General features: G+C 43.6%; 1 protein-coding gene across 1 annotated transcript; it reads right to left on the minus strand.

Moving 5' to 3' along the window:
• Positions 1–288: 288 nt before the first annotated feature.
• RLIG1 (RNA 5'-phosphate and 3'-OH ligase 1) lies at positions 289–18,345 on the minus strand. The gene is given in 8 exon segments (XM_061637788.1): positions 289–529; positions 864–1,033; positions 2,599–2,785; positions 5,471–5,491; positions 10,275–10,387; positions 13,951–14,046; positions 16,003–16,138; positions 18,256–18,345. Coding segments are annotated over 8 exon segments (1,002 nt in total). The 3' UTR covers positions 289–340.

Genomic DNA, 18,345 nt, shown 5'->3' on the forward strand with positions numbered 1-18,345 from the left:
GGTACAAATGAATCATTACCATGACTGAAATTGAACCAATAGAAAACAAAAAGTTTAGCATTCCAGGTACTTAGCCATCACTTTTCAATGAAGGTATGTTTCACAGTTAAAACCTTTAGGGACTGAAATAATAAACATGCTTAAAAGTTTGGATTTTTGTTTGTGCCTCTTCTGCTACAAAAACAGCATTTGTTTTATATACACATGTAGGCATCTAGCCATGTGTACATTATATACTATTTACATTGAATTTCAACAGCAAAAAACCTTTGACACTGTATGCAAGATTCGCGTAAAAGGAATGAACAGTCATATATCTGCCTATTTTAAAAAAATCTGGTCACAGTTTACCCATTATATCTCTGAGACTATTAAGTCTTTGTCCCTCCAACTTAGAAACATAATGAAAAAGTGTCTTTGGCTCAAAGTTATAGTCATATTTGGCACCACTAAAGGTGACAATAACTGGTTGAGAAATTAAATAAAGGTCTGCAATTGGCCAGCACAAGCCAAGATGATGCCAATGGAGCTATAAAGAAAAGAAAAACAATTACATTAGCATTAAATACCAGATCACACAGTCTGCACTTTAAAAGCACTGTCATGTTATATTTGAATGAATTTCAACAAGAAAGAAAAGGTTGTATAGAACAACCAAACAAAAAAGCAAATCTACATAACAGATAGGCATTTATCATTCAAGCAATTTAGCTAATGCTTCATATAGGCTGAAAGTCAGTTCCCCCCCCCCCACAACAGACTTTTAATAAACTCCTTGGCATGCCAGGGCTACTGCACTGACAGACTTTCCTTTGCACATGAAACTCAGTATGTTAGCTACTGAATAAAACTTTCAGAATTACCTTAATTAAATTTCCATCAATACAGCGCCACACAATTCCTTCAATTTTCCCCTCTTTGCATCCATCAAACCAAGACAATAAGTCGTCGTGATTCAGTGCAGGAGTGTTTTTAATTTGAAACATTCCATGTGGGACAAGAAAGTGTATAGGGTATTTCTTGTCGCCTAAGCCTATTCAAAAGGTTAAACAAATACAACAAAATGCATTTTATTAAAGAAGCTTCCCACTTACCCAAGTTCCCCCTTTATTTCCTAAGCAACATCCACACTCCTCATATTCCACTACCTTTTCAGCTGTTAGGCTCCTGTTTTATAGGCCCATTCTACTTTGAGCCTCAGGGCGCAATCCATCTCATCTTTCCACTGGGCTGGGGTGAGTTGGATGCTATGGAGCGCCAGGAGGCTGCTGGCTGTGCTGGCCTTTGTAGGCAGCAGCCCTCTGCTGCAGTGGAGATGTGGCTTTGCCAGAAGCCTGCTGGATCTGCCATGGATGGCCAGCCCAATGGACAGAGGGCTGGCGGAAGCCCTGAAAACAGCGTGTTCTGGAGGCATAACTGCGGGGGTGGGCTAATGCAAGATCCTCATGTTCAGACCCCTTTGCCAGGTCCCAATCTCCCTTCAAACTCTGCTAGCCAAAAGGCCAGTGCAGTAAAAAAATAAAAATAAAAGTCCCATTGAGGCCTACGGGAAACTCTTACTCCCCAGGAGGCCTGTTTGTCAGAGCCAGTGTTCAGCTGGGCCGGTGGATCCCAAGTAGTAGTAGGATCCTGCAGAGCATTCTGCCACCTCCCCCCCCCAGCTTCCTGGCACGGATTGCTCTTTGACTTTCCTAGACTTTTCGAAATACCTTGTTTCTAAAATATGAGCAACTCAGCCAAGGACACTTCTGCTTGTCTTGCCTTTCTGTGATATTGTTGCAGTTCAACCAATCAGTGTTAGGCTTCATTGATATTTTTGTATGTTACATATTTGTGTTAATGAGGACATTGAACTTGTCAAGGATTATTAATACCTCGGCACAGTCATTAACCAAAATGGAGACAATAGTCAAGAAATCAGAAGAAGGCTTGGACTGGGGAGGGCAGCTATGAGAGAACTAGAAAAGGTCCTCAAATGAAAAGATGTATCACTAAACACTAAAGTCAGGATCATTCAGACCATGATATTCCCGATCTCTATGTATGGATGTGAAAGTTGGACAGTGAAAAAAGTGGATAAGAGAAAAATCAACTCATTTGAAATGTGGTGTTGGAGGAGAGCTTTGCGGATACCATGCACCGTGAAAAAGACAAATAATTGGGTGTCAGAACAAATTAAACCAGAACTATCACTACAAGCTAAAATGTTGAAACTGAGGTTATCATGAGAAGACATGATTCACTAGAAAAGACGATGCTGGGGAAAACAGAAGGGAGTAGAAAACCAAACAAGAGATGGATTGATTCCATAAAGGAAGTCACAGACCTGAACTTGCAAGATCTGAACAGGGTGGTTCATGACAGATGCTACTGGAGGTCGCTGATTCATAGGGTCACCAAAATAATCGACTTGAAGGCACATAACAAGAAGTAAAAACTTCATGTAAGCTGTCCCTTCATGTCTTTATTTGCTAAAAGGTTTGTTGTGTATCATATTTGCTAAAAGGTTGTTTATAATTATGGTACACTGCATTAATTATACCGCCTGATATAAAGCTTTTAAAAATATCTAAGTTTATGAATATAAAATATGCTTACCATACAGGTTTGCATTAATGTTTGTTCCAATAAGCTCCAGTGTCTGTTCTGAAAGATCAGACAAGGGGACTAGACTGATTTCCAGAAAACCAGGTTCCTCAGTGTGATTCTTCATAATGAGAGCTAACTCAAATTCATAGTCAACAACAGAAGTATGCCAACAATATTGTTTGCTGTTTTTTTTCCACTGACACCCAACCTGTGAAAACAAAGCAAGTTTTTCCCCCCAGCTGGATTGGCCTTTTTATGTATAAAAGGATTAGTGATGCAAACATTAATATTACCTGTGTATGAAAAATCTGGTTCAAAAATAATCACTGTTCTGACATTTGGGCCCTGCACATGTCCAAGTTTGTTTCACTTGCTAGAGAGGGAACTCTGCACAATTCTGTCCTAATATTACACTTGAGTGTGAACTGAAGAACCCAAGTATCAAGTTGAGACTTGGGATAGTGGTTTTGGGATAAGCTTTGCCATGATTTCTAAACCTTAGTTCCTCAATAATAGTGTGAAGATGAACTACTCATTGCCTATTCACATCAGGAAGGCACCTTCGCTGTATTCTTTTCAGCACTGCTTCCACCCTTTTTTTTAAAGCAAGCCTTTCCAAACACGTAGATGTAGACGTGTTTAAATCTCTTTTTAGTTTATTGTTAACTAAAATTATCTTAAATGTTTTAATCACTTGTTTTAACTAATTTTGCTGATAATGTAATATTTCTTGTAAACGACTTAGAAGTTTTATTACAATCAAGTGGTATATAAATGTTGTTAAATAAATCAAATAAACGAGATAAACCATAACGTTTTCTGAACAAGAAATATACTGCATAAGGGCTAACTCACCATTCATGTACTACTTCTAATACAATTGCTGACTTATCTACATTATAGGCTACCCTATAACAAAATTCTCTGGGTGGCTTGTTAATTATAATTGAACAAGTACATTTATTTACATGACATCATCATGTTCTCTAAATGACTAAAGATAATGCTTAGAATAGACATTTCTGGTGTCAGGCTGTATTTTTCAACCTGGAATATGTCCATTTTCCATAGGAGGTATGCCATCAAGCGGGTAATAGCTCCACCTATCGTCCGAAGGCAAGAATGTTTCTGAAGTCAAGACTAGGGGCGTCAGGCCCCTCCCACTCTCCAGTTCATTCTTGCCTTCGTCCGTGCAAGATATATCGCTTAGCGTCTAGATAAGTTTTTTGTCTTGTGTGACAGGGTGTGAAGGTCTTCCTTTGTGTGTCTACTCGCTGTTCCCTTCCCTCTGTCTTCTCTATATCACTGTGTGTCTAGTTATTGTGGGGAATTTCCTCGGGGGGAGTTTTTCGCCCTTGCCCAGGCCGTTTTTCTCCCCAGCTTTTAGCCTAACGGCTTTTTAGAGAGACTGCAGCTGCGGCTCTCTCTCTCTCAGGCTGCGATCGAACAGGAGCTTGCGATAGCAGCTCCCTGCTTTACCCCGCCGCTTTTTTCGTGCCCAGCTTTTAGCCTAACGGCTTTTTGAGAGACCGCAGCTGCGGTTCTCTCTTTCTCAGGCGGCGATCACAGTTTTTAAACAGGAGTTTGTGGCTGCAGCTCCCTGCTTTACCCCGCCTTTGGTTTCATGCCTCACATCCCCCCCAGGAGACTGCTTTGGCCAGGAGCCTGCGGCTGCGGCTCTCCTCACTTCCCTCGTAGAGGTTTGTAGTCGTCGGACTGCTCTGCCTTCCCCGACCATTTCCCTGCAGTCTGCAGCTGCGGCTTTATCCCTTATACTGCCTCTGTTACTACGGGGTCTTCCCTGGCCAACCTGCCTCCCTGCAGTGTCTCCCTTGCCTTATTTAACAACTGCGACTAAGTTCTCAGCCCCACGGCTGTAGAACGGCTTTACGGCTGACCCTTTTGTGCAGTTAAATTTCCATTGCTCCTGTCTCGTTCAACCGTTGTTATTGTACAACGTATCTGCCATTTTTAAAAATTTTCCCGCTCTTTTCACGGGCGCCATTTTGTTTGATCCCTTTTTTTCCCGCCCTTACTGTTTGGTCTATCCCATCCTAACAGCGGGCCTCACTTGAAAGAGCTGGGGCTAGCAGTTTTATTAAAGCCTCAACGCCGTCCTCCCTGTGTGTGTGTGTGCTGCAGATAGAATCCTATAGTACACAGAATCTCCTCCTGTTCCAACTGTTCGACTGCTACAACTCTTGAATCCACACATTCTCAGGACTGTCTCAAGGCTGTGGTTGTGAACCAGGCTGTCTGAATTGCACATTCTGTCCCACTCGTGGCCATGTACTAAGACTGTGGGATTGTGCACCGCTGCTTGAACTGTACATTCTGCCCCATCCGTGGCCGTGTACCAAGGCTGTTGATACTGTGCAAAGCTGTGCAAATATTACATTCTGCTCCATCTGTGGCCGTGTACCAAACCTGTTGATACTGTGCAAAGCTATCTGGACTGTGCATTCTGCCCCATCTGTGGCCGTGTACTAAGACTGTTCATAGTGTACATTCTGCCCTATCCGTGGCCGTGTACTTAGCCATCTGCCAGTGCATTCTGCCCCATTCGTGTGCCGTGTACTAATACCCTTTAAATATATATCATGGCAGAACAGCCAGAGACAATCCAGGCAACCAAGCCGAAACAACAGCCAGAGACAAACCAGGCAACCAAGCCGAAACCATCTAAGGCGGTCAAGCATAAGCATTCCAAAGTGGTTGCCAAAACTAAACATCTTTCCAGCCACAGCACAACCAAGCGGCCTCGCTATGTCTCTGTTCCAGTTCCAGAGGGGTCAACCCATGCACAGTTAACGACTCTCTTTCATTCTCCTGCTGTTTCCTCTGATGAGGAGGACTTTGCTGGTTTTCCTGAACAACCAACGGTCAGCCAACCCGGGGCTTACTCCTCTTCACTGCCTGTGGGGCCGTCCACAATTCCACCTATACAAGAGCAACCGTCTACATCCCCGGGACTGCAGCTGTCCCATGAATTCATTTCACAACTTCAGGGCATGCTGTCGTTCTTTGCTCAGAGGCAGTCACCATCACAAGTTCCTGCTATTCCTCAACACAGCGGGGACCACTTTGTACACAATGAGATGAACCCATCATGCTCTCCAAATCCGTTTGACATTGCCAGGGGCAGGTTTGTTGATGACGTCTCTTGTGAGGAGGAGTCCGCATTCGCTCTGCAAGACGAAGGAGACGAATGGAGTGACCATTCGGAACATGAGCAGGATACATCTTATCGTCTCTTTGATGCCTCAGACTACCAGCCCCTTGCGCGCAGAGTGTTGAATACCCTTGGCCTTCAATCCACGCCAACTGCAGCTGCCACTCCCGCTATAAAGGGGGCCAGGGTGTTCAAATCCCCCATGCCAGCAGAGCACTATCTTCCTGTGCCAGATCCCATCGCTAAACTGGGCAAGGACGAATGGTCTCACCCTTTACAAGCACGCCGATTTAATAACCTTGCGGACAGACTTTATCCTTTGGCTCTGGACTTTACTACCAGACTGGCCGTCTTTGGCATAGACGAGCCAATTTCCAGCTTAGTTTCCAGATCCCTTTTGCCAAGGGAAGGAGATTCTCATTTAAAGGATGCCACTGAGCGGAGACTGGACTTTGCCTTCCGCAAGACTCATGAGGCCACCGCCTTTTCTATGCGTGCTTCTACATCAGCCTCTATTTTCTCCAGGGCAGCGATGATGTGGTTGGACGACCTCTTAGAGGACCCTAATCCAGATCCTCTTTCTCTGCGGAGATCACTGATAAAATTGCGCAAGACAGCTGCTTTTGTGGCTGATGCCACCTTGGACGCAAATCAGCTAGGAGCACGCGCTATGGCGGCTCAGGTTGTTGCCCGACGGACCCTCTGGCTTCGTCACTGGCAGGCTGACTCTACTGCCAGAGTTAATCTATCACAGGCACCTTATGCCGGATCATTACTTTTTGGCGAGGAAGCCCTAAAGGCAGTGCTTGTTGACCCTAAGGACTCTCGAAAACCTGTCTTGGCCACTGTCAGAAACGTCGAGCGCAGACCTTTCAGACATTTCGCCTCGTACCGCACGTCTCAGCCCTTCCGAGGAACGCGGCCCTGGGGACGAGGCCGCGAGTTCCCAACATATGATTTCCGCTTCTCCAGGGGAGGCTGGAACAGACGTTTCCCGGGCAGAGGTCAGTACCAGGGGCGCAGAGGTTCATCAACGTTCTCATACAGGGGAGGGTCTCACCAGCGCAGACAGTACTAGCGCAATCCCGGTTGGGGGCAGATTGCTTATGTTCGGCAAACATTGGCTGCATCTGACTCAGGTCTCCTGGATCAGAGAACTTTTTTGTTATGGATATGCAATTGAATTTTGGACAACACCTCCAGACAAGTTTCATCCATCCCCCTGTCCCAGGGCACCAGCCAGGCACTGCATCATGCAGACTGCCATACATCACCTCTTGGACATAGTGGCGATAGAGCCAGTCCCTACAACAGAGAGGTCGGAAGGAGTGTACTCCCTCCTATTTGCTGTGCCCAAACGAGATCTGTCATGGAGGGCGGTATTGGACCTCAAGTTCATTAACCGTGTTGTAAAGTATCGCAGGTTCAAAATGGAATCCCTCCACTCCATTACAGAATGCCTGCATGAAGGAGACTTCCTGGCTTCTATCGACCTAAGGGAAGCGTATCTCCATGTGCCTATTTGCATAGCCCACAGAAAATTTCTTCGGTTTGCCTTTGGCTCCCAGCATTTTCAATATCGAGCGATGCCGTTCGGTCTCTCGTCTGCCCCAAGAGTATTTACCAAGGTGCTACTCATACTAGTGGCTTACCTCCGGCTTCAAGGGGTCCATATCTACCCCTATCTGGACGATCTTTTAATACGGGCAAGTTCTAGGGAGCTGGCTCATCGCCATCTAATGCTCACGCTGCATGTCTTACAGGCCCATGGCTGGCTAGTCAACTTCGACAAAAGCCATCTCCAACCAACCCAACGTCTACAGCATCTAGGGGCGATGTTGGACACCCTGCAAGCGACGGTGTTCCTGTTCCCAGATCGCATAACTACTATCACAGACATTGCAAGATCTCTGATGCACAAAACATCTGCAGACGTCATGCTTCTAGCCAGGGCTCTAGGAATGTTGGTGTCCACCATTCATATTGTTCCATGGGCTCGAGCTCATACTCGCCAGCTACAGTGGGCCTTGCTGCCGTTCCAACACGACATTGCCAGCTCAAACCATCGAGCAATTCCCTTGAGCCCCACACTGCGTTTGTCATTCCGCTGGTGGACGAGGGTCCAACATCTCACCCAGGGCACTCCGTTCAGAGAACCCCACAGGACTGTAATCACCACAGATGCCAGTCTCCTCGGCTGGGGAGCCCACTGCAACTCGGGGCTCGGAAAACAGCAGAGCAAACTCAGAGCATCAATTGGCTGGAACTAAAGGCTGTCCACTTAGCTCTGCTTCATTTTCAGTCTCTGTTCCACTTGGACCATGTTCTCATTCAAACGGACAACACGTGTGCCAAATCTCATTTAAACAGACAAGGGGGGACCAGGTCCCTTCCTCTGCAGAACCTAGCTTCCCTCATATTCGACTGGGCAGAGCAACATCTGCAATCCTTAAAAGCAGAACATCTCAGAGGAATTCTGAATGTGATGGCAGACTAGCTCAGCAGGCAACAGGTGTTCCCTGGAGAATGGAAACTTCATCCGACCATTTTCCACTTTCTCCAGTGTCGGTTTGGCGTCTTCTCAGTTGATCTATTTGCCTCCAGTCGCAATTGCCAGCTACCCAGGTACTTCGCTCGATACCTGGACATGTCAGCGGAAGCGGTGGATGCCCTGTCGCTACCGTGGCCAGATGGCCTATTGTACGCCTTCCCTCCAATACCACTGTTAGCCAGAACCTTGAGGAAGGCGCGGTGCGAGAGGGCCAAACTGGTTCTGATAGCACCATATTGGCCCCGTCGACCATGGTTCTCGGATCTCCTTGCAATGTCGGTGACGGATCCTTGGACACTCCCAGTCAGGCCAGACCTCTTATCCCAGGGCCCAGTATGGCATCAGGACCCCAACTGGTTCAACCTAACAGCGTGGCTTTTGAACAGCGACATTTGAGGTTGGCTGGACTGTCTGAAGCTGTTATTGACATTATCTTAGCCTCGAGACGACCATCCACCACCCGTATATATCAACATACTTGGGTGGCATTTTCCAGGTGGTGTCAGACTCAGCACCTCGATCCTTCACAGGCTACAATACAAGAAGTGCTGCAATATCTTCATAGGGGCCTCATGATGGGACTCAGACCCAACACATTGCATCGACATGCGTCCACTCTGTCGTCCATTCTTTCAGTGTCCTCCACTGGTGCCCCTATTGCCTCACATCCGTTCATCAAATGCTTCCTCATAGGCAATGCTCTACGCTCACCGGCTGTAGCCCACCGTTTTCCCTCATGAAGTTTGTCAGAGGTGCTGCAGGCTTTACAACGTCCTCTGTTTGAGCCCCTCAGGACTGTGCCTTTACATCTGTTGTCATTCAAGGTCCTGTTCCTGATCGCGATCACTTCTGCGAGACGAGTTTCAGAACTGGGCACATTGTCTTCGGCCCGCCACCTCTGTGTCTTTCACAAGGACTCTGTTGTGCTGAAAACTGATCCTTCCGTCCCAAGGTCAATTCAGTTTTCCACTGCAACCAGGACATTGTTCTTCATTTTGTCCGAATCCTACCCATCCTCTCGAGAAGGCTTGGCATTTGTTGGACGTTCAGAGGGATCTCAAGACCTACCTGTCTAGGACTCAGGATATACGACGGACCGAGTCTTTGTTTGTATCCTTTCATCCAAGGTCTATGGGGCATAATGTAGCTAATTCCACCTTATCCCACTGGTTGCGCGCATGTATTACCTTAGCATATGAGTCCCTCAAGCTTCCAGTTCCAGGTAGTATAACAGCTCATTCCACCAGGTCAGTGGCCACTACGGCTGCTTTCGCTACCAACGCTCCTGTTGCCGATATTTGCAGAGCTGCTGTTTGGTCTACCCCACATTCGTTTATAAGGCATTATAAAATAGACCGTTATGCCTCTGCCGATGCCTCTGCCGATGCCTCTGCCGATGCCTCTGCCGATGCCTCTGCCGATGCCTCTGCCGATGCCTCTTTTGGCAGACGAGTGTTTCAACAGGTTCTTAATGAGGATTAGGATGTAGGTGGTCCCTCCCTGTTATGGGCTGCTTTGGTACATCCCGCTTGATGGCATACCTCCTATGGAAAATGGACCATTGGTCTCACCTGAAGGGTGATTTTCATAGGAGGTATGCCATCACGACCCTCCCAGTCGGAGGATACCTAGATATTTTTTGGGAATTTTATTTATTCCTGTTACGCTATTTTATTACATTTCTTAGTGAAGTCAAGACTGCTATTACTGTTATCTCGCTATGTTAGAGTCATATTATTATAAATGTTGCTATTATGTTATGTTCTTGCTGGTAGGCCCGTTGGCCTTTTCTCCTGCATTTTTAGATATCTCTCTTTGGACTCGCTGCAAATGAACTGGAGAGTGGGAGGGGCCTGATGCCCCTAGTCTTGACTTCAGAAACATTCTTGCCTTCAGACAATAGGTGGAGCTATTACCCGCTTGATGGCATACCTCCTATGAAAATCACCCTTCAGGTGAGACCAATGGTCTATTTTCATCAGGAAAAGGCTTCCCATTGCAGTGTTCTATTTGCTTTGCGGGAATCCAACATTCACGGACAGACTTGACGTCTTCTTCGATAATCCAAGTAAATGCTGGAAGGAATAATGTGAAATATGCTTGTCTAACCATTTAACACCGCGTGCCTTTTGAACAAGTATTAATACAACTTAATCTGGGACAAACAAAAATGGCAATAGCAATAGATTATACAGCTTTTATTAGGTTTAAAAAGTGTGGACTGCTATATCAGGGGTTGCCAACCTGTTGCCCATGGACACCATGGAGCCCATGAAGTTCTTCAGTGGTGCCCTCAGCAGGTAGCCCAAAATCTGAGCTTACTTTTTTTCAAATAAAAGTCTATAACCCTCTTAGAAAGTTTTAGAGCAAAATGTGCAGGCACCTTTCTAAGCAATTTCTCTGAAATGAGCCAGCCTGGCTGCTCTTGCCTGTCAGTGTTAATAGCCAGTGAGTGAAGTTAGAGCTGTGACTGATGTGAGTTGTTTGGACCTCAGGCAGTAGGAATTGCTGGGGGTCCTAAGGAGCTGCTGTTTTGCCCTACCTTTTAGTGCAGTTTTTCTACTTTTTCCCCAGTCCTTGGAGATTTGCCGTTACTTTTTCCCTAACAACCAGAATGCATCTGAAACTAGCAAGACAGTCTTTCTAGTGAATGCACAGGATCAAGGGTTCCTACTTTCTCCCCTTTAATTGGTGTCCATTCAGAGTCCTTATATGCTAGATGTTGACTCACCTAAGCTTGCAAGTTTTCCACAGCAGTTGTCTGAATAGGCAGATTTAACGGTTGGAGATCCCACCCAAGAATTCTCGGGTCTTGGGAGTAATCAGGAAAATAAATGGGGAGTCAGACAGCAGAATATTCTTATAATATGCTATTTATTCATGTTATACACTAGATATTAAATGCACTCTAGGAAGCCTTGGCTATCATATCAGAATCAGAAATACATATCAGAAGCAGGTATATTGTAGTATACAATTAATATAGGTTACACTGTTGCAAAAGAGTGAGTCCAAGCTCAGTCTTACAGATACAGGGTTATAAAAAAGTTGGAAATACATATAATACCTCTCACCATCTGATGACATGAATGGATGGGATACAGACTTCCTGCTTTGATCAGTGCTACAAGAGCACTGGTAAAATACTGTTCAATCAGCCCTCATTTTTATATAAGTGTCCAAGGCTATACCCTATTTCACAACTCAGACTGTTATTCACTATTAGGGAAGGGGAAAAAACCCTTGCAGTTCATGAACATACGCACAGGCAACTGATATTTCTGTCAAACTTTAAAGAGCAGGGAAATTGGGCAGCTATAGTGAATGCACCAGGGGAGCAGGAGACCTCCTCTCTGAGATATTGGACTGCCCTACAAATCTGTCAAAATGCAAACATAATTTGAGTTGGTCTTTCACAGTCCAATCCACTTCCTGTGTAGCTTGGAAGAATTTGGTAACGTGCCTCTGAGCATATAGTAAGTGGTGGCAACAACTGCAATCTGTCCAAATAACACAAACAACACCTGTGCTGTGCTGATCTTGTTCTAGCAGGGTGGAAGCAACAATATTAAGACAGATGATATAGTTCAGATATGCACTTTAAATATGTTTGAGTTTGCAATTTTAGTGAACTTTCTTTGGTAAATTATTTGCTTCTATTTCTGGGAATATGAAATACAGCCATACTTGGCAAAATTTACACTAAAAAAATTCAAAAAACAATTGTGGAATAATGGCACTGACTATTCTGCAGAATAGTCTCCACTGGACATGAGGAGTGTCTCAGTTTGCACAAATTAAAACAGTAGTAAGTATCAAAAGTAAGAAGAACACCAACAAACATACAAATGTAGTTCTCCATCTTTGGAGATGGCAGGTGTTGCCACCACTCACCATATGCTCAGAGGCCCATGTTACTAAATTCTTCCAAGCTACACAGGAAGTGGATTGGACTGTGAAAGACCAACCCAAATTGTGTTTGCCTTATTACAGATTTGTAGGGCAGTACAATAACTCAGACAGGAGGTCAGATTTCCTGCTCCCCTGGTGCATTCACTATAGCTGTCCAATTTCCCTGCTTTTGAAAGTTTGATAGAGATATCTGTTGGCTATAGATGCGCTCTATGTGGGGTTACCCTTGAAAACGGTCCGGAAATTACAGCTGGTACAGAATGCGGCAGCACGCTTGATTACGCATAGCCGTCGCTGGGATCATATCACCCCAGTGTTATTAGATCTTCACTGGTTACCAGTTGTCTACCGGGCCCAATTCAAGGTGTTGGTATTGACCTTTAAAACCCTATACGGTTTCGGCCCAGTATATTTGAAGGAACGCCTCCAGAATCACCGATTGTGCCGCCTGACGAGATCAGCCTCGCAAGACCTTCTCTCGGTCCCACCGGTGAGAACAGCTAGGCTGGTACGGACCAGAGAGAGGGCATTCTCTATTGTGGCCCCCACCCTCTGGAACTCCCTCCCTTTTGATCTCAGACATGCTCCCTCCTTGTCCAGCTGCCAAGCCTTGAAGACCTGTCTGTTCAGGCAGGCCTACAAGATTGGGACAGATTAATTTTATGTTATAATGAACTAAAGGATGGTTTTTTAGCTTACAATTTGATTATGTTGATATATATATGTATTGTTTTTATTCTTGTTGTTCGTCGCCTAGAGTGTCCCTAACCCGGACAGATAGGCGACTGAAAAATAAAATTTATTATTATTATTATTATTATTATTAAACCGCAAGGTTTTTTGCCTGCTATTGAATAGTATTTATCTTGCTAATGAAGGCTCTTTGGGGGTAAACAATACATAAGAAATGGGAGGAGTCCATAACACATTTCTTGTGCTGGGTTCACCAGTGATTAGATGGTGCCTAGAAGTTATTTTCTGCAAATACTAATACACAATAAGTACATCTGAATGTTAAAGAATCCTCTCCCTCCAAAAGGCTGAGGCATGTTTCCTGTTTTGCAGAAGCTAAAGATCAGGGACTCATTAAGAATTCACTGTATAGTTAGCTTACAGTTCAATGCATACACATCTACTCAGAAGTAAGTCCTTGTGTTTAATGGGACTTACATCTAGGTAAGTGGGTACAGGATGGCAGCATAGGCTTTTGGTTTAGGGTTGGTATTGGGGAAAAACAGGATTTTTGTGCCTGTATGGCAAGTAGAAATTCAACAGGTCAAGACTTTTCAAGGGTAGAAATACAATTAAGGGAAATGTTTTCCCATGACTACTCTCTAGTTTTGTGTTATGCCACACTCCCTATGACATCAATTTTATTACTAGTGACCCCAGCACTCTCAAAATTGAAATGTGCCCTCCAGTCTAAAACATTTAGTGACCCCTGTGCTATACTGAGAAATATAAGAGGATTACAAATGCTGATTTTGCATGTATATGTCTGTAACACATATGTAGAAGCATTTGCTTTTTCATCCTTCCCACCCTCTTAAAAACGTTATTCCAATCAATAAGAAGGAGAGAGTACATCCAGGAGGTGACTGGGTAGAGAAGATAAGTGCACCTGTGGTAATTCAAGAGAGTCACTTGACCCAATAGCCTTTGCTACCTCCTTACTGGTACAGCATATACCTTACATAATCTTATAATTACCAGAAACATCACCAACCTTTTGAGTTGTCTGCTGAGTGCACCGATCATTTAAACCTTTTCTCAGCTTGCTTATTTGTTTTTCTATCTAGCCGGGCCCATAGGTATGGTTGCCCTACAGTTACAAAATGAGATTGAAACGTACAGTGGAACATCCTACTGAAAAACTACTAGACAAATCCTTTCAACAAGTGCTGAATACTACTTTTAACTCTGGAAAGTTTAAAACTCAAAAGGAGACATGAACTTCACAATTATATAATGCAATTATGTGCATACACGTGTGTGTATATATAATACACTCATATACTCCGTAGAAAATTTTAATATGAGGACACAATCCAGTGAAAATTAAACACCTTTGAGTTCCAGTGATTTCACTGAGAGAGTTACATGTGCTTAGCCCTTATTAAAATCAATGAGACTTAAAAATCTTGATTTTATGGAAATACAGCCGATTGCTGTTTCTTGGTTATAGTTTCGGAAGGTATTGTTTTATTGTTAAACTTTATGGTTTTTTAATTACATATGCAAGTCTCCTAGACATTTTGTATTAGGTGACAAATAAATAAAAATAATATAGTCCCACCAACTTCAAAAGTATCCCTAAATAAGTGTATGTAAGATTACAGTGCATAACTTGGCCGGGACTGTGCACTTTGCGTTAATGCAATCTTGATTATTTAAGAACTACTGTTTATCAAGCTGGAACCAATATTATATACCTGCATTTCCTTTCATTAGGATATATTTTCCAGATGTACAGCTCATAGTCTATTTCTCTTGTATCGACCCCTAACTCAGAATGGACAAAGAACTTGGTTATCATTTTCAATAGGCACCACCCAATAATCCTAAAGCTTGCACCATTTCCTAAAAACTGGTGCACAGTGATGGTAGATCACTGAAATATCACAAGTATTTATTTGTTATACACATCTCACCTTTCAGGATACAAATCCTTCCAAGATGGCTTACACGTAACAACAATACACATTTAAAATCCAGAGAGTGCAGTAACATAGCAAACTATAAGGAGCTTTCTGACAAGGCAGCTGGTTGTACATAGTAGGGGGGGCATTCCAGCTGGAACATGAGCAGGCTCCTGGTATCTTCTTCATCTGCAGCATAACACTATGGAGATCCCCATCATAACTCCTTAATCACCAAGCACTTGCAGATGTGTGGTGATGAATATCCCTAACCTACCACCTACCCACCATCCTAAGGCATCTTGGCCCTGCTTTAGCAATATTAAGCTTCTACAATCAAGTTTTGTGATAGGAAAAGCAGATAGAGATTAGGACCAGAACACTACTTAGATCACTTAAAGCTAGCCATATACAGGGCTGAAACGTATATTGTCTTAAGTACCCACATAAAAACCTTGATACAAGTCATATGGCTACATCATTCCATCAACATAAAAGATCCTGGGTTGGTACCATGCTACTTTCAGCCACTGCCAGCTGGTATTCCATAACAAGACACAGAGCTGCTGCTTGTATAATCCTGTTACAGCAGGTTTGTAAGTAAACCCATAAAAGTTACAAACCTACAGAAAATTATCCTAACCTAAGAGAATGGTAGCCTGCATTTCCAAGCTGACCATACAGGAGAGGATTCCTATACATTACACCTAAGAAAACATTCGGTCTGCATGCCTGCAGGTGATAGTCACATCCATGGGGGAGAGGAGCACAGCTGGTTCCTTATGCTGATTGAGATATGGGCAGGAAGACCTCATTCACTCAATGGAAAGAACTACAGAGAAATTGAAGTAGGTGAGTAAGCCAGTTGTTAAGCCTGGTTGCTGAAACTGGTTATGATGACATCAAGCTATTACTATTCTGATGACTGAAGAACCTGGGGGGCTGACCTACTCACCCCCCACTCCTATCACCCTTGGTAAATGAGTGAGGCAGTTCTAGCTATCTCTTGGCCACAAACCATCAACAGCTCATCCCAATACTTGTATTAGTTGCTGTGCACCATTCCCTGTATACAAAATAGATAAAGCCCCCATTTTTAATTATATGCACCACGTTATTATAAAACAAAACGCCTTAACCCAACTCTTTCACATCATCTTTGTATGTTGTTATGTAGCAGCAAGTTCCACCCACCTTTTCAGTTGGGATTGCATTGTATATATTTGCATCTAATGCCTTTTGATTAATTGTTTTCATGGCCAACACTTTAAAAGGCTAAGAAGAAAACAGGCATTATAAACTGTTTTGGAAGTATAGGGTTGTTTTTTTCCTTCAACGCAGAACTTAACATTCTCCACCCACCCACCCAAAAACTAGCAACCTTTGTTCTTAATACCACCTATAAACTAGGTTATTTCACAACACAGTACAGCTCTCCATTCACAAATGAAGAAAAATAAGATACCCTGTTCCCTCTTGAATTTTAAAAAGTCAATTTCAGAGGATGCTACAATGAGAATGCAGTGTGGCTCTCCATTTTGAAGGAATCAAGCCCAGGGCTATAGAATCTTGAAAGGTTCTATATCCATGACAACAAAGATTCCATGCATCATTTATCAAGGAAACAACAGTTGCTCTCAAAGCTTCAGTTTGAAATTAGAAGCCACATCACCAACAAAAAATGGTAAGTAGCTATGTTTATTACTCCAAAACCATAGGGATAATCTCGTTAAAGACAGTTACACTGTGAAAAGCATACTAATCTTAATTTAAATCTTTTTCTTTGATTAAAAAATAAGGGTAGAAAGAGTATTGTAACTACTACTGATAGTCTATAGTTACTGTTAAGTTGTTTCTTAGCACCTGAATATAAAAAAGTTATCAAGTAACCCTCCCTGTGGATTATAATGAAGTAGGCTAAATTTGAAAATACATCCAACAGAGAAAGAAAGGGAGATGCAGAGCTTGGAAGATTACTTTTAAAAAGTAATAAATTACAGTTACAGTTACATGGCCCCCAAAAGTAGTAATTACTGCTACAATTACAATTGCTCTGAAAGTAACTGATTACTTTTATTCAAAAGTAATTGCTACAATTACATTTTAGTTACTTTTCTAAAAAAATTGCCTACAATGTGCTGGCCTTGGCTGCTGCACATCTAAGTAGCCTAAAACATTAAAAATAAGCACACACAGAGAAAGGGTAGTAGAATAAAAAAAAATATCCATAAGATTAACAGAATGGTATAACAGAATCTCACATCCCCTCACCTTACTCCCAGCAATGATGATACCCCAATGCACATATTTTTGTGTATATATATTGCCTCCAGCTCTTTTCTCCTTCCACTCCTGTCAATTTTCAAACAATTGTTTTCTCCACCCCGTCTCACTCTCCACCTCCTCCCTCGTCGCTTCCTAAGCACCCATAGAGCATGAAGGAAGAACAACGCTGCACAGAAGCCCAATTTGAAGCACATGATTTTTATTCACAAATCAGAGGAGCAGAAGACTTCCCCTGCTCCCCCCCCCAGTAATGCACAAAAGTAATGCTGGAAACATTACAATTACTCCTCAAAAGTAATGAAGTTACTACTTGTTCTATTACCAGCAAAATGTAATGAAGTTACCCACTCATTACTCAAAAAAGTAATAAATTACAAGTAATTCGTTACTTGTAACTAGTTACTTCCAAGCTCTGGGGAGATGTGTATTCAGCGCGCTCCAGATACTGATTGTTCTTGGATAGATAAATGTAAACGGCAAACGGAGCACTGCTGTTATCACCATGTACAAAAAATAAATGTGAGATACATCTCTTGTGTTAGACTTGCATATTCAAAGGAGGCTGTTGCAAGGGGATCTAACAACCCTGTAATTTCTGAACTAATGGGAATGGGGTGTGTGCCTAAACTGCAGCAAGTCCTTGATGGAAAATTCTCCCTCCAAAAACAATGGCATATCCTGCCAAGGAACAGAAGACTGACAAGGTGCCTAAACAGCTTGTCAGGTCTCAAAACATTCAGGCCCATTTCACACATGCCAAGTAGAAGAGAGAATCTGCTGCGCATACTGGTCAAGGGTTATGTGCAAAACAAAAGCTGCGACCCTCGGTTAAAATAGTTCTCTCGCGCTTGTGAGGTAAAAAACGAGCCAGGCAGGGAATGAAAGAAACAACAGACCGTCGTGCGTAACAAGCGATTTCCTCTCCCACAGCCTGTCACTCCCACCAAAGGCTCGTCTCAAAGTAGCATTCTGTGTCCTAGCATAAGCCCCGTGATTGGCTCTACTCTTTCCCAGGCTACCCCCAGTTGTTCAACGCCATTCCTCCTGGCCGGCCCAGGGCTCACTGTCTCCTCCCCGCAGGCAGCCCAGACCACATCCCGCAGTACCTGGCGCTTCCACTTGGCCGAAGGCTCCGCTTTCACCTGAGTCACAAACAGGCAGGGCATTTTCTGCTGCACCATCCCTAGGCGACTCAT

The sequence above is a fragment of the Rhineura floridana genome, chromosome 8 (genome assembly GCF_030035675.1).
Source record: "Rhineura floridana isolate rRhiFlo1 chromosome 8, rRhiFlo1.hap2, whole genome shotgun sequence".
Lineage (NCBI taxonomy): Eukaryota > Metazoa > Chordata > Lepidosauria > Squamata > Rhineuridae > Rhineura > Rhineura floridana.